General features: G+C 38.9%; 1 protein-coding gene and 2 pseudogenes across 1 annotated transcript; 2 read left to right on the forward strand and 1 right to left on the reverse strand.

Annotated features, from left to right (window-relative positions):
• The first annotated feature begins 5,745 nt into the window (after nt 1-5,745).
• LOC148723892 (uncharacterized) lies at nt 5,746-7,363 on the forward strand (annotated as a pseudogene).
• Nucleotides 7,364-9,842: 2,479 nt separating this feature from the next.
• LOC148723893 (uncharacterized) lies at nt 9,843-11,345 on the reverse strand. The gene is made up of 2 exons (XM_088734502.1): nt 11,315-11,345; nt 9,843-10,624 (listed from the first exon to the last, which is right to left on the reverse strand). Exons 1-2 carry the CDS (start codon nt 11,343-11,345, stop codon nt 9,843-9,845), a joined length of 813 nt encoding a protein of 270 aa, XP_088590628.1.
• Nucleotides 11,346-12,919: 1,574 nt separating this feature from the next.
• Nucleotides 12,920-13,922, forward strand: LOC148723894 (beta-2 adrenergic receptor-like; annotated as a pseudogene).
• The last annotated feature ends 2,688 nt before the right edge of the window (nt 13,923-16,610 follow it).

A 16,610-nucleotide genomic window follows, 5' to 3' on the forward strand; every position in this document is an offset into this window, starting at 1 on the left:
TTGGACCGATAAAAAGTACCAAATCTTAAAAAAAACAATCGACTGTAAATCTGGCTTTTGGAAGGCGAAGTGTGGTTCTTTTCGATCTCCAAAGGATATTTTGGGGTAAGGATTCTGTCCGATTTAATCAACTTTAAAGTTGGATAAAATGAGCTGATTTGACAGTGCCGTCAGTTATTCCAAAATGTACACATTCACACGCAAACTCAATTGTTTTGCATTTTACATCCAGTCTACAGCTAATTTATCATAATATGATCTTACCGTTCATATTGCTGTATCACAAAAGGTTATTGGAGTCCTGAAATTGTTGCATCGCTCCCATAATAGCGATATAACTTGGCAGGAGAGTCGGGGTTTCTTCATTTCTATTTCGTTGAAAAGGAGGCTGTAATTACTTCACGTAGAGATCTTTGTTTAAATATAGTATTCAACCAAACCGCGAACCAAACGTTCGCGGAATTAATGTTGCTTGTTCAGAAACATGTTACTCGTGTACGGAATAACGCTAATTAATTCAAAATGAGGTCCCCTGTCGACAACTCCGCAAAAATACAACATTGGACTGTGAAGCACGTGGCTACAGAAACTATGGTCGAGTGTTACATAAAGGAAACAGGAGCAAACAATTATTTAACTCCGTTCCTTATTGAGTTAATATAAATTTTTATTTAGTAAATTATTGTTTCGTTTGATAGAGCTCATTTTAGGACAAAAAGAACGAAAGGCAAACCTAGTTCGGTGATTAAAACCACTGCCTGCTACAATATTACTGTATTTTACTGTTGATAAGATTTAAACTTCCCTGCACTCTTACTTAATTTTCTTGGGTTGACGGTATGTTGTTTTCAAAATGAGTTATAGTCAAACCTATTTAATGAAATTCAGAGGGGTGTTTTTATCGTTAACCGCTGATACCACACTGAGTATTTATAAACACTTGGGGCTATGCGTGAGAAGGAACCGGTCGAGACGACAATTGCCTTGAATGGAGGTCAGGATTTTAAATGACTTGTAAGTATTTTTTAAGACGCTGAAAGATTGAATCGTATTTTTTTTCTCTTCCTTATTATTTCAATCGCTATAGATTGTTTGATTAATTACAGAAATTACCTTGAAACTGGCATTTTCGTTTACTAATAAAATGAATTGCAGAGAAAAGATTTGAAATCTGCAACAAGATTTTGTGTCGTTCTTCCTGTAAGGATATCTGATGCTCGTTCAAAACTACAGTAAGAGTGCACTGTGACTTCGACAAACGATCCAGAAAACGGGAAACAGTATTTAAACCTCTTCTTGCCTGTTTAAGGTGGATTGAGAGCCATTCCACTTATCTCGGTTTTCCGGGCCAAAAGACGAAGTTGACCTAATTCTTAGCCAAGCAACCATATTCTCTCCTCCTGTTAACATACATACCATGGCAATTTGTCCCTCGCCTAGTGCAAAGCTTGGTTTGGGGTAGACGAGAGGCTCTAAGTTCGAGGCGCCGAGTTCCTTGTGATATATCAAACAATGCTCAATAATATATCGCCATATAAAGCATTGATTGGCTTTGGACTTCTTATTTGGACCACTTATTTGGACCACTTATTTGGAACCAATTTCGAATGGTTAAAAATCAAGTGAACTGGGAAGTTAATAGCGCGAAAAAAGCCTATTATAAAAATTCCTTCAAGAATTGTTGTGGGGATCAAAGGAAAACATGGAAAACAATCAATGAACTGACCTCGCGAAAGTCCAATAAAACCGTTATTAATGAAAGGGAGCATAATGGAGTAAATTGTGGAAACCAAACAGATGTAGCAGAAATGCTAGACTCATTTTTCACGGAAATTGTACCAAGCCTTAGTAGAGACGTGACAGAAGTTGATAAATCCTTCGAAGAATTTCTTACTGAAACTGATAAAAATTTTGTTTTTGAAAAAACAACACCAACACATGTTGTTGCACTACTATCAAGGCTCTGCAAGTCAAAGGCGACTGGATTGAGAATGGATTGGATAATATTTCTGCAAAAGTTCTAAGGGAATGTCCTGATGTACTAGCAGAATCTCTTACTCATATATTTAATCAATCCCTAATGACTGGCATCTTTCCCGATGAGTGGAAATCTGCCAGAGTCACCCCATTGTACAAAAATTCCGGGAAGCGCTCCGATCCAACGATTTATCGACCTATATCAGTAATTCCAGTTGTGGCCAAAGTCTTTGAACGGATAATCTACGATCAGCTTTATCATTATTTAACTAAAAACAACTTTCTCTCGTGCCACCAATCTTGTTTTCGGTCTTTGCATTCTACGCTCGCAGCACTTATCGAAGCTACAGATAGCTGGGCAGTGGATATAGACCGTGGTCTTGTTAATACCGTAGTCTTTTTAGACTTCAAAAAGGCATTTGATACAGTAGATCACGATATTTTATTACGAAAACTGCAATACTATGGAATTTTTTGGACCAGTCATCAATGGTTTGCTTCTTATTTAGATAACCGAACACAGATTTGTCATTTAAACTCTTGTAAGTCAACTCCGAAATGTCTGAGATGTGGTGTTCCCCAGGGAACAAGTTTGGGACCTCTTTTATTTTTGATATATATTAATGACTTACCACATTGTTTGACATATTCGGAACCTAGATTGTATGCAGATGATACCAGCCTGACGCTTGCCAGTACCGACATTGAGCATATAAATTATTGCCTTAATCACGACCTTAGCAATGTGTACGAATGGCTCTCTGCTAACAAACTTACCTTGAATATGACAAAAACTGAGTTCATGCTTATTGCATCAAGGCAGAAGTTATCACAATTTACGGAAAGTCCCTCTCTTATTATAAGCGAAAACGCAATCGAACAAGTAACCTCCGCTAAATCCCTTGGAGTTTATGTCGATCTAAATATAAATTGAGAGTGTCATATTGAAAACATCTCTAAGGAGATAGCTTGTGCCATTGGTGCGATTAAACGAATTCGGTATCTCACTCCATTTAATGTTTTGATTAAAGTTTATAATAGCCTTATTCAACCACAAAACATTACATGCTATGACACCTGATTATCTGAGATTAAGATTTGTATATCGTGACAGTGTAAGTGCTTATCGTTTAAGGAATACCGGAAACAAATTAGTTCTTCCAGAACCTCGACCTGACTATCTCAAGAGAAGTTTTTTGTACAGCGGAGCTCAATTGTGGAACAACTTACCTGTAGACCTAAGACAAGCGTCTTCGCTGACTGATTTCAAATCTAAATTAAGTCGCCACAGTTTATAGTAAGTTCTTAATTCTAAGTAAATTTTAGACACAGCCTCCATGAAAAGCAGAATTTTTTATTTATTTATTTCTTTTATTTATTTATTTATTTTTATTTATTTCTTTTATTTATTTCTTTTATTTCTTTATTTCTTTTATTTTTTTATTTATTTCTTTTATTTATCAAATTATTATTGTAGTTAGATAGATAGATTTCTAGTATAGAATTAACTAAATCAACTGATGGAAAAACCGTGTATAAATAAAGTTATCCTATCCTATCCTTTCCTATAACAAGTAGTCATTCACTTCTTAAATTTATCATCTTGGAAAGAAATATTAAGGAGATAAGCAAAACATGGGTTTGTTTACTTTCTTTTTTCTTGTTAAATCTAGATGTCAGTCTTTTTCCAATGGGCGTGAACATTCTGGTCTGACCAGACAACAGGCTTATGTTAAATTTGTCATTACGCATCAGCAACGCTCTGTCATAAGTCGCTATATAATGCATTGATGGCTTTGGACACGACCATATTTGAGGGGGATAGATCACTGCTTACTTGGCTACCTTCTTGGGAAAGAATACTAAATAACTAACTAGTTGAGTTAATTTTTCAAAGCCACTGTTTCGTAAATGCAAGTACCGTATTTGACTGATGTAGGTATACCGACTCGCACTCGAGCCTGCTGTATCAGCTGGTGCAATGATTACTCGAAGCGTTTCCTGAGTTCTGAGATACGCAGAAATAGTTTCATTTCCAGGCGTGAGTTTTTTTTAGGACCACTGCCGGGAAAAGATGAGTGGGAATAATGTGAACGTGTGCTACCTGCGTCGTAGTCTTACTACCGGCACGAGTAACTTAACAAGGCATAGTAGCCTCTGGGGAAGAAACAGTACAGATGTAAAGCTGTTGAACTTTGGCTAGTACAAACATTTCAGTGAAAGTCGTGGTTTTCCAGGTTTGACAATTATAAAACAAATATTCAAACACTACACTTATCTCTGTTGCACATCTGCAATGATACATGATGGGCTATGCCCTTTGCAGATCTTTCGCTCTTTTTTGTCCTAAAATAGGTTTCATCCATCCAAGTACCATGAAACATTAAATTATGATACATTGGATCATGATTGGAGTTAGATAATTGTTTTCTCCTGTTTCGTATATATAACAATCAACCTTAGTTCCTGTAGCCACGTACTTCACAGTCCAATGTTTTATTTTTGCGTTTTATTTCAGTAGACCTAATTTTGAATTAATTAGCGTTATTCCGCACACGTGAAACATGTTTCTGAACTAGTTACATTCCGCTTACATTTGGTTCACGGTTCGGTTGTGAAGATGTTTGGGTCCGGACCCGTAGTGGGAGGATCTCACGCCCCCCAGTGAGACTGGACTTATGATGGAATCACCCTACTGAGGACATTTTTTGTTGCGTTACTATTATGATATATAAAAACATGTGCTTTTCGCTTGAAGTTATTTTAGTAGTCTGAACAAAATATTTTAGTAGTCGGAACAAAACATTTTAGTTGTCTGAACAGAACAGAAGTATTTCAACGAAATGGAAATAGAGAAACCCCGTGATACGCTTTGTAAACAATCATTATCAGGAGGTGTTGACTATCCTGCCAAGTTATACCTCTATTGAGGGAGCAATGTAACAATTTTAGGACTCCAATCCTCTTTTGTGATATATATTTGACAGCAGGATGATATTATGTTAAATAAGCTATAGACTGGATGTAAAATGCAAAACAATTGAGTTTGCGTGTGAATGTGTACATTTTCGAATAACTGATGGTAACGTCAAATCAGCTCATTTTATCCAACTTTAAAATTTGATTAAATCGCACATAATCATTACCTCAAGAAATCCTTTGGAGACCGAAAAGAAAAACACTTCGCCTTCCAAAAGCCAGATTTTCAGTCCATTATTTTATTTACCCCATAGTTAAATAACGGGTTACTTCTGACCTATTTTTAATCTTGTAAGACGAAGGTCGGATAAATTTAACTAGATTGTGTAAATAAACAATCCAAAATTGCTCAAACTGCTGTCAACATATGTACTGATGTTGTTTTTCAAGATTTGGTACTTTTTATCGGTCTAAGTGTTGTCAGTTCGTGGCGCGACACTCCAAGATTCGTCTGAGTTTTTGAGCTTCAAAAGCGGCATTTTAACGAAATTCAGTTGTTATCGATTTTCTCGAAAATAAATTGATATTTCGCCAAACGAAGTATGCAGTGCTTTGTTTCACTATAGGGCCTACCCAACTTGAGGGTATGAGCCGAATCGATTTTTTGGCTGTTGCCCCCAAATGTTTGACCGTTGGTAACATTCGTTCTTAAAAGCTATCTTAATAATTACAATTCTTGGTTTTCACCCACGTGACCCCTAACTTGACAACCGTTGCTATCCGCCATGATTGTGTCCCTCAGGTGTAAACAAAAAGTAGCATGAGAGAGAGTGAATGCGAGAAAGCGTCATGGTTCTTTGTATCTTTGGCAATTGTGGAAACAAAAGTGGTCGAGATAGCATTCGTTTTTATTCTATACCTGCTATTATCACTAATCAAGGCGAAGAGTTCGAAGAGTTAACCCGAGAGAGGAGATATCTTTGGATTTCCGCGATAGGTCGTGCTGACCTGAAAACAAAGAATGTTTTGCAGAACGAGCGTGTTTGTAGTCGTCACTTCGTTTCTGGCAGGTCTGCAGCAAACTGGGACAGGTTCAATGAAGATTGGATTCCAACACGTCATTTAACCAAGAAAGAGTACAAGAAAAAAGATGCGGACGCCGCTGCTCAGAGGAGTGAGCGAGCGAAGGCCCGAAGGAAGAGTGCGATCGAGCGGCAAGAACAAGAGGCAGCCAAGAAGAGAAAATGTATCGATGGAAGCGAAGAGCGTATAATTGACATAGACTTTACCGCTCCACCAAGCACGTCAACTTCAAAGAGCGAAGAAAAGAGCGAAGCAATGATGCTAGATGAGTCTTGTGCGAGTGGCGAACAAAGTGTAACAGACACCGCTTCCCTCGTGTCAACTGCGATAACAGTGAATGTCGAAACACAAACAGAAGAACAGAGTGAAACGAGCACCGCTTCTTGCGTATCAGCAGTGACAAAACTGGACGCCGAAACGCAAACCGAAAAATTTGACTACCTTCTGAATGCTAGGCAAAGTTGGTACAAGGCACCACATAAAGAGTTTTTTGATACGGACGAAAAAGTTCGATTTTACACCGGACTGCCTTCTTGGGAAATACTCATGGTGGCGTTTGAGCATGTTGCCAAGTACATTACCCGCCGCACACAATCCCTGAACAGATTTCAGGAATTTATCATGGTGCTCATCAAGCTGCGGCTAAACGTTCACTTTCAAGACCTAGCTTACCGGTTTGTGGTTTCAATATCCACAGTTTCAAGGATCTTTTCATCGTGGATGATGGTGATGGATGCCCGACTGTCTCCCCTGGTTTTTTGGCCACACAGGGAAAGACTATGGGGGACAATGCCTATGTCCTTTCAGTATGCCTTTGGTAAGCAGGTCACAGTAATAATTGACTGCTTTGAGGTGTTTATTGATAGGCCAACAAACTTACTTGCCAGGGTAGAGACTTTTTCTAATTATAAGCACCATAACAGTCAAAATTCTTATTGGAATTACTCCACAAGGAACTGTCTGTTTTGTGTCTGAGGCTTGGGGTGGCCGCACCTCTGACAAGTACTTGACTGAGAATTGTGGGTTTTTAGAAAACCTACTTCCTGGTGACATGGTTATGGCTGATCGGGGATTTACTATTTGTGATAGCGTTGGGTTGAAACAAGCCAAGTTAGTAATCCCAGCATTTACTAAGGGAAAGTCACAGTTAGATCCTGTAGATGTGGAGCGAACAAGGGGCATTGCAAATGTGAGAATCCATGTGGAGAGAGTTATTGGTTTGTTGAAGCGAAAGTACGCCATTCTAGAAGGAACACTGCCTACAGAAATTCTCTCTTCCAACTGTAGAGGAACTCCAGATACTAAGATCCCCATGATAAACCAAATTGTAAGGGTTTGTTCTGCCCTTGTTAATTTATGCCCTCCAATAATTCCTTTTGATTAATCATTTCAGTCGCAAACTCTTTGAAACACCTGTTTTCTATACTTAGCATATCATTCTTCAACAAGAAAAGGGTATTTATAGCTCATTAAATGATAAAGTTTTTGAAATCTGAGAGCTGCTTGTTTGCAGGGAAGGCTGGTATTCAAGTTTTTCCAAACCCTGCAACATGATAATTCATTGTTACATGCACATCACAATAAAACAGACAGTTGATATTAACAAAGGGAATAATCAGTAAATATGTATTGTCTTTTTACTTTTAACTAATCTTTGCAGTCAGGAGCCCATCAATGGCTCAACTAAAACTGCTAGACTGAAATGAAGAGACCCTTGTTTGGAACATGTAGTATTTTGAAAAAATTACCAAAATAAACAAATATTACTTATGATGCACGATCCTTCGCAGTAGATAGCGCTATTCAGGCAATAGCGAAAATCAGACCTGAAAAAAATCAGGCCTGTACGGGATTCGAGCCACTGACCTCTGCGATACTAGTGCAGCGCTCTACCAATTGAGCTAACAAGCCAACTGGTAGCAAGCCGTTAAGTTGATTCGTAATAAATCCGTGATGATAAATCAGATAAAATGAATATATGAAGTCCATATACTTAACATACTTAACATACCTAACGGCCTGCTCCCAGTTGGCTTGTTAGCTCAATTGGTAGCGCGCTGCACTAGTATCGCAGAGATCAGTGGTTCGAATCCCGTAGAGGCCTGATTTTTTTTTTTTTTTTTTTCAGGTCTGATTTTCGCTATTGCCTAAATAGCGCTATCTACTGCGAAGGATCGTGCATCATACGTATTTAATACCGCAGTTCAAAATATATGGACTTCATATATTCATTTTATAAACAAATATTGTTGACCTGAACTTTTCACCTGGTGAGACCCATTTAACCCCTTGTTGAGTAGTAATTCCTAGAAATTATGCGATGTTCACTTACATTAGCCCTGCAGTAAAATGTGCATGTGGTTACAGAAAATATCCATACCTCCAACATAGAAGGTTTTACCATTTTTAACCCTCTCTACCTCCCTGAAATTCCCAATTAAGTTTCATACTTTGACTTGTAAATTTTGGATTTTGTAAAACCCTCCCCCTTGGAATTTCCATTGACCTTTCATAGGGTGAGTATGGACATTTTCTGGAGCCACACAATATTAATTTGGGAAACTTATAAAAACTAAGAGTTTTATTGTTATGCCAAAGAAAAATATCTCACTCCTCCTTAATTAAACAGAATTGGTAAGACTCAAAAACATGGAAACATGCTCATTTTTTCTGTCTTAAAACACGCAATTAAATGTGAACGCATTCCTTGAATGTCAAATGTCACATGGGTTGGATTTATTCCTAAAGCAAGGCATGTGGTAAAGGCAATGGCAAAAACGCGACAGTCACTTCCATTTGTTTGCTGTTGCACGGAAAGAAAACTGTAGACTAGCCAGTGTCCCATCGAGCAAGTCATTTGTCTGGTTTTCTACTTCTTGGGAAGTTGCATCATGGTAGAGGCTGTCATAGAGATTTACATGGCCAGGCAAACATCCGATCGAGCTTACACAAACCCAGTGATTACTTCCGGTATGCAGAATTTGCACAAATTCCCCAGAAATAACATCAAAGTTATGTGCTGGGCCTAGAATGGGCCGTTACAATCCTTCGATTACTGAATTTTCTTTCTGTAGCAGCACTTCAGCCTGTTGTATTATATCACCAGTAAGCCAACCAGTTTGGCTAAGAATTGTTTGATAATTGCCATCATCTTGTAGGCTTTAAACTGCTGTCTTGTATAAAAGCTTGTCTCTAAGACGAAATATCCAAGCAAATCAGTCGCTTCTATTTGGGGCAAACACTCGGAGTCAAACTACTCATAAGGAATACTGACAGGGTCAACTCCTACGACTGATATCTTTTTGAGATATCGTCCCTTTACTTGCTTGTCTAAAGCCTTAGCTTAATCTGACAACACAGGAATATTAAAGGGAAGGGTCTTCAAGTCTTCTTCAGCTTCACCTTCCGGTAAATCCATGATGGAAGCGAACCATTCCACAAAAACCAGGAGAAGGTCGACAAAGATGACTTGCGATTAATATAACTTTCGCACACCGAGGGACACAACTATGGCGGATGCCCATATTTGGAAAGGGCTCTTACTTCAGGTAAAAACCAGCAATTCTTACAATAATTACAATAATTATAATTGAAATAACTACAATAAGGGGAGATAAAAGTATACGGATCAGATGTATTTATATATATAAAATGTTAAAAATCAAAATTGACTGATCAGAAGATGATTTATCAGCTTATGTTTATAAATTTTCGTCGAGGAGGTCAATTTTATATCACTGGGTAAGTTTTTCCAAATGGTCACTGCGCGGTATAAAAAACTTCGCTGGCCCGTAGCAGTTTTGTAGCGCGGTATGTCCAGTGTATATGCATTGCGAGTCGAGCGGCCACTAATCGTGCCTCTCTTAGCAACTAAGGTTGCTCGGTGTCACACTGTTCATGCACTTAAATATCATCATGGCATCACGATAAAATAGATAGTCTTTAACTGGCATCCAATGAAGCTGTTTAAGGATTGGTGTAATATGGTCAAATTTTCTTGATCTTGTCACCATACGGGCAGCAAAGTTCTGAATAGCCTGTAACTTGTTGATATTAGTAACAATAGTGTTTGACCATACGCTTGAACAATAGTACATTTTACTAAAAACTAAACTCTTAATTATGGTTACAAATAAGTCTTTGTCGAAAGCATGTTTGGCGCGATTTATTTGGGTCAGGCTTGACATACAGTATGAAACGGTCTTAACAGTATGATCACTGAAAGTAAGGTGATCATCAAATATCACACCTAGGTCCCTAGCACAACGGGTAGGGACCAGATCTTTACCAAGCAAGGACAGGTTGAAGTTTGGGATCTTGGCAATCATTCGGCGACTACCAAACAGCATTAGTTTAGTTTTTGTTGCATTAAGGAGGAGGCGATTATCAAAGCTCCAGTTCCTGATCTTGGTGAGGTCTTTGTTCATGTCTTCCACAACATTTTCGCGCTGTTGAAGGGGGAAAGTTATGTAAAGTTTACTGTCATCAACATATGTCTTGGATTTGCAGCACTCAGTGAGGAACGGAGGGTGGGTCGTTGGCATAAATATTGAACAGGATGGGCTCAAGGATGCTCCCGTGCGGTACTCCACTTTGAATTGGTAGTTTGTCTGAAAGTACAGAATTGATGCGGATAGCTTGAAATCTATTGAACAAATAGTTAGAAAACCAGTTAAGAGCTGCAGGGGACAGACCGATATCTTGCAGCTTTAAAAAAAAGATGTAATGATTAAGACTACCGAAAGCCTTGCTCATATCCAAAAGGACTACCGCAGTAACTTTTTGCCTATCCATTGCTTCCAGAATGATGTCAGTTGTTTCTATAAGAGATATTTCTGTTGAAGGAAATCGTTTATTTCAGCTTTGCTCGGTTTCGCCGACCGGTAGGGACACCGCAACAGCTTGCGCCAATTATTGCGGGCCCAGTAAACCCACCCATCCCACCTCCGGGGGAGGACATCCATCACACAGCAATCTCGTGCGTGGGAAATTAGCGTCTCCTGCCCCTAACCCTTCAGGAGACGGGACCTCCATTTATTCGTCCCTATCCGAGAAGGCTAGAATATCTAACCATTTCTTGATGTTATAGAAAGGTAGCAAATTCTTCTCAATTATTTTAAGAGCCTGAGTGTTGTTCCGGCCGGGACTCGAACCCTCGACCTCTCGCACAACAGTCCAGCGCTCTATCCATTGAGCTAACCGGGAGGCGGTTAGAAAAGACTTTGTTTTGATTCTAAAAAAGCCATAAGGTGGTTCAAAGCCACATTTTCGCACCCTTTAGAGAAGGTAGCCAGTAGTGAAACAGGTCTATTGTTGTTAGGTCTTTCATGATCACCTTCCTTTGGAATAGGTATGACTCCAGCCATTTTCCAAGGCAAAGGGAATGTACCTGTAACAAAGGGTAAACTATGGGTAAAACCCAAAGCCAGTTTATCAAGGAAATAAGTTCAATCAAAATGACATTTTCCAAAACATAAAATTGTTAAGAATGTTACAAATTTTTTGAAACTTTGGCTTGCTCGTCCACGAGTTTGAGGCAAATGTGCCTGATCCACTCAGAATCGCGCGTACTTGTGGTGAATATGGGATACCGCTGGCCACTTGGCACGTGTATGCTACTATTACGTAACAAAAAAGATAGTTCTGCCTTTTCGCAATAATGATACAACAATAAGAAGAAGGAAGTGATAGGAAGCATAAAAATCCTATTTGCTAGCAAATATTTCATATAGCACTCATCTGGTAAGCAGGAACTATGCAAATATGTTAGAGCGAGCAGAGTTTTTAAAAGAAGAGAGAGTTCTAATCCCGCAAGACTGACGTTGTACACGGAAACTGTCACCAATTCATTTTATTTAATTTGCCAACATGGCTGTCATGACATCCTGCTATAACACTCTTTTGGTGAGTTTGGCGCACGACGGCTAATGGTAGAAACACTTCTTTTATAGCCTATGCAATTGGTTACTGACGTCTCAGTGCACAAGAAAATTAAAAAGATGGCAGGATTGGAAGTCGATTTTGTGTTCACCGTTTGCGGTATACGTCTTTCCTTACTACCTCTCTTTTCCATCTTTTTCCTCGTCAGAGCTCATACCGAAAATCGTGCTAATTGGATTATCAATGCTCGGTGGACCAGAAAATTAACATAATAACATCTCCCTTATGATATAAATATTTCTTCCTCGTTTTAAGACGAACAATTTCCCAAGCCATTCTAATGTGTTCTTTGAGAGGCCTAATGGGCATGGACAGTGAAAGTTTCATTCCACTTAATTGGTCGGTAAGTGACCCGTTACGTTCATTTCGGCTTGAAAACGTAATTATTTCTATTTTTAGTGTTTAAAATGCCGCGGACCTCCCCGCTCGAGTACGCTTCACTTGCGCATTACGTGTAACACGCATTAAATTACAGACTATCTTAAGATTGATTTTGAATTCGAAACTCGACGTAATTATTTTTAACTTTTGTATCCAGGATCAAATTAACATTTGGGTAGTTAGATTCAAGTCAGGGCCCCTCTGCACTGATCTAGAATCGTTAATGTTTTTTTTCATGTTTTGTGTTTTCTTGTAAATTTCTTGTCACAAAAGCAACTGCCTTTCGGGGGGAAACTTTTCTTAGTGCTTTTTTTTAACTTTTGCGAATAGTTAGCAAAGCCTGAAATCTTCAAAGCTTTTTTGAAAAAGATAATAGGGCCATTTTGCATTTAACGCCAATCTTTTTTCATAAAGCTCGCACGTACATTAGGCGTTCCTCTCAATAATTTGCATGGTGGATAAGGAGAATTCAGTCAGAATAATTCTCTGCAAACAAAGGAGCAGAAACATCTCTTCATATTCAGTAACACCTGTTCCCTTAAAAGGACACGTAATTGCACTTTTAAGACGATTTTCAAACTTCTCCTCAACTTCTGCTGTTACTTTACATCATCTTACCATGAATGATAGCCACCCGAATGAAAATCTCAGCAGTGCAGCCTCCATCGTTCTACCACTGTGGTTTTCTTTATCTGGCTTAGCTGCTGTAACTGGAAATGCAGTCGTGTTGTGGCTGCTCTATAAAAACGAGTCTTTACGAACAATTTCCAACTGGTTTTTAGCCTCATTATCTGTGGCGGACGTTGTGGTTGGGTTCGTCATGAATCCGTTTTGGATTGTCATCAGATGTTGGTTTCAGCCAAGAGTCTCTTTTTATTTTGTTTGATATTAGATTAGTGTTGTGGATTCACACAACCACCGCCACTGCTTTCAACGTCTGCTGCGTTTCAATCGACCGTTTTATTGCGATTCGGTTCCCTTTTCGGTATCAAGACGATTTAACCAAGAGGAGATGCTTTGCAGTCATTATTTTAGTATGGTTTATCTCATTGAGTCTTCCTTCCTCAATAGTGTTCTTTCAACCTGGAAAGTATCGAAGAGAACTTTTTATGCCCTTTGTATGCACAGCGTCAGTGGTTCCGTTATTAGTGGTCTTCTTTTGCTATACATTCATCTTCAAATTAGCAAGAAAACAATTCAGAAGCATTTTAGCAGGTAAAAAACCTATTGACTCCGGCGACAACAGTGGAGTTCGTGCTATGCAAAATTTAAAAGCCATCGAAACAGTCGGTTTTGTTTTAGATGCTTGCATCATCACATGGATGTCACTTTTAGTTGTACTGTTGTTTAAATCTTGTAATATGAAAGAAAAATGGAAGTGTAATAAAATAAGGCCTTGGGTTGAGGCAATTACTTTTACTTCATCGGCGATCAACCCGTTGATTTACTACTTCAGAAATGGCGAATTTCGCCGAACCTTTCGCCGCACCTTCCATTGGCTTCCTTGTCTTCACAAGTCGAAACAGAATGCACCAGACCTTAGAAAACAACCAGAGCGAAATCAGATTGAACGAAAGAATGGTACTCGTGGTAACTTAGCGACTTCTGAGATAAATCTCTGAGGACAATTCAAGCGAAGAGTACTGTCGTTTAATCTCAAACCTGGCGCCCCTCATAAACAATTGATGATCAAGCGGAAGCGATAGTTTCTAAGCTTATTTTACATAACTCTGTTTCTTAGTAAATGTAAATGAAATATGATCAAAATAACTCTTTTCTATCATATCAGACAAGTCATTCATAGCGTGTAATTTTGCTCCCGTGAAATGCTCGTCATTACGGAGGATGAATAAAGAACGCTGTTCTACGGCAAAGGTTAGATGGAGTGAATCTTCAAAATTGAGAGAGCTAGAATAAAGAGCTTAAGTCTCTATCCCAGACAAAAGTGAAATTATACAAAGAAAGACGGCGGAGGCAACGAGATTTTGGTGAAAGGAAAAAAAAGAATTTATAAGGTCGGGGCGCACTAGGTAATATTGAAGTAGAATGAATAAAAGGGGTAAATTTTTAACGAAACTGAGGTGCTCCGTCGGTGGGGGAATGTAACAAGATAACTTGGTTTATCAACTAAGTTAAAAATATAAATCATCCCCTGTGAAGAGTTTTTAAGCTAACATTTCGAGCGTTACCTCTTCGTTAAGGCGACTGGGATGAATCTTACGAAGGTCTACCGCTCGAAACGTCAGCTTAGGAACTCTCTACAGTGACTGATTTACATTATCAGCTCAGCGGATAAAACCAGATTATATTCATATTAAGGTGGCTACGACTTGTCTCGGTGACTAGTACCCCAAACAAGTCTCATCGAAAGTCTACTCCAAAATAAGCCAAAGAGCGAAGAAGAAATAAAAAAAGGATAGTATAATCTGTGTACTGCATCTTTACGTTACTTCAAAAGCCACTCCTCTCGTGATAGGGAAGTGAAGTGGGCCTATTAGACAATATCTCCTTGCTCCGCTGATCACAGGTATTCCAGTCTGGGATTTGAAGCGCTTGTGCAAGTGCAGGTATATCTCTCTTCTTCACTCGAACTTCTGATAGGCATTCATCATCTTTCATCTCATCCAGATCGAAAAGTGGATATACACTGTACGGTAGGTCTAAGCTTGGAGACATACTGTTCGTACAAAACCAGGAGTTCTTCATCGTTAAGAATCCCTTTGTCATAGCAAAGTAAAATAAAATCCAAATGAATAAAGGCTGATAGTTTCGAAAGAAACTGTTTGGGGCTGCGTCGGTGGGAGTAACGAAATAATTTGGATATATCAACAAAGTTGAAATGGTAAATTGGCCACCGTAATGATTACAAAAGCTGACGTTTCGAGCGTTAGCCCTTCGTCGGAGTGAAAGACGAAGGGCTAACGCTCGAAACGTCAGCTTTTGTAATCATTACGGTGGCCAATTAACCATTTCAACTTTGTTGATATATCTCAAATAAAATCCTTCATCTCTTTGAACGAGGTCATTAAGAGTTTTTAGACGTGCAAAAACTACCGCGAAGACGCTTATTGGTTTGTAGTTCACGTAGCTTAAAGTTTAATTTTGGCGGGCTACGGCGACGTAGCTCTCTCGACGTAACTCTCCCCAAGCCTCGTCAACCACGATAGCCGTAGCAGCGCTAGCCGTAGGGATTTGCTTAAACTCTCTACTGTCATACGTGATCCAACATGATTCGCTGGCTGATATGGAACGATGATGATACAAATAGATTGACAGCTTAATAGTGCCATCTGAAGTGTCACCTTGATAAAAAGTGACCTTCGCTTTCCTCATTAGATAGATAGAAGCTAGTCCCCGTTGTGACAACTTGAAGAGAAAAGAGATTAAGGAAGGATCAACCAAACAAACAACGAGTGTTAGAGATTTTACATCTAACAAACACTGGTCATTAAAGTGAAAACATTCCTGGCTCAGGAGGCATACGTCCGATTCTCTCCGACAAATGACGAATTTGATGATTTGACGATATCATGGTCAACCTCAGCCAATAATGGGATAATGTTAGGGTGAAGTTCAGTAGAATTCTCGTTCCAGGGGCCCGTTTCTCGAAAGTCCTGGTGACTTAACGGGCCCGAAGCCGAGTTTAACACTCAAAATTTAAAGAATAGGAAAGCAGGTTCTAGCATCCAAAATAGTCCTTTTATTTCTTTAGCTGATAGTTTTATTGCATCATTTTCAATAGTTTTGAATTCCCCATCTGGAATGAAAACAGAACAGCTTTACGGGCCCGTTAAGTTACCTGGACTTTCGAGAAACGGGCCCCCAGACCCCTTCCAGCGAAAAAAACCCAATTCCTTTAAACTTTTACATAATCAAAACTGCATTAGGACTGCTTTACGCCTGAAATGTAATTGCAGTTTACTACAAAATGTTGTTGCATGTTTTCCTATGATAATGTAGCTTTAACTCTAGAATTTGAAGAATGTATTCATATATATTCAAGCTCTCACTCTTCGAGAGACTCTTCAATTTAAACAGACAATTCTAATCACCATGGAACGTTGATTGAGCTTCTTAGAAAACTTTTGACAATCTAATTTGGCTCCAAAATAAGCAACGACACCAGGTCCACTGTTGAGTCAAATTCGGAATGGGTTGAGGAAAAAAAAAGAGAGGATCATGATCCTAAGTTTGTTACCTCAATACTTATCATACAACTCTGCGTGAAATTGATCTGAAGTTTGTCACCTGCTAAAACTGAATGGAGAAGAACTTTCATAAGCACATAATGCTCCCTGATCACAGAATAA

This window comes from Stylophora pistillata, chromosome 9 (assembly GCF_964205215.1).
Source record: "Stylophora pistillata chromosome 9, jaStyPist1.2, whole genome shotgun sequence".
Classification (NCBI taxonomy): Eukaryota; Metazoa; Cnidaria; class Anthozoa; order Scleractinia; family Pocilloporidae; genus Stylophora; species Stylophora pistillata.

Bases quoted from the DNA above. Each gene is read 5' to 3' on its own strand.
- LOC148723893 (XM_088734502.1), bottom strand. From the start codon at position 11,345: ATGGCTGGAGTCATACCTATTCCAAAGGAAG. The intron at 10,625-11,314 runs GTGATCATGAAA...TTTGTTCAATAG, and splicing joins CATACCTATTCCAAAGGAAG to ATTTCAAGCTATCCGCATCA.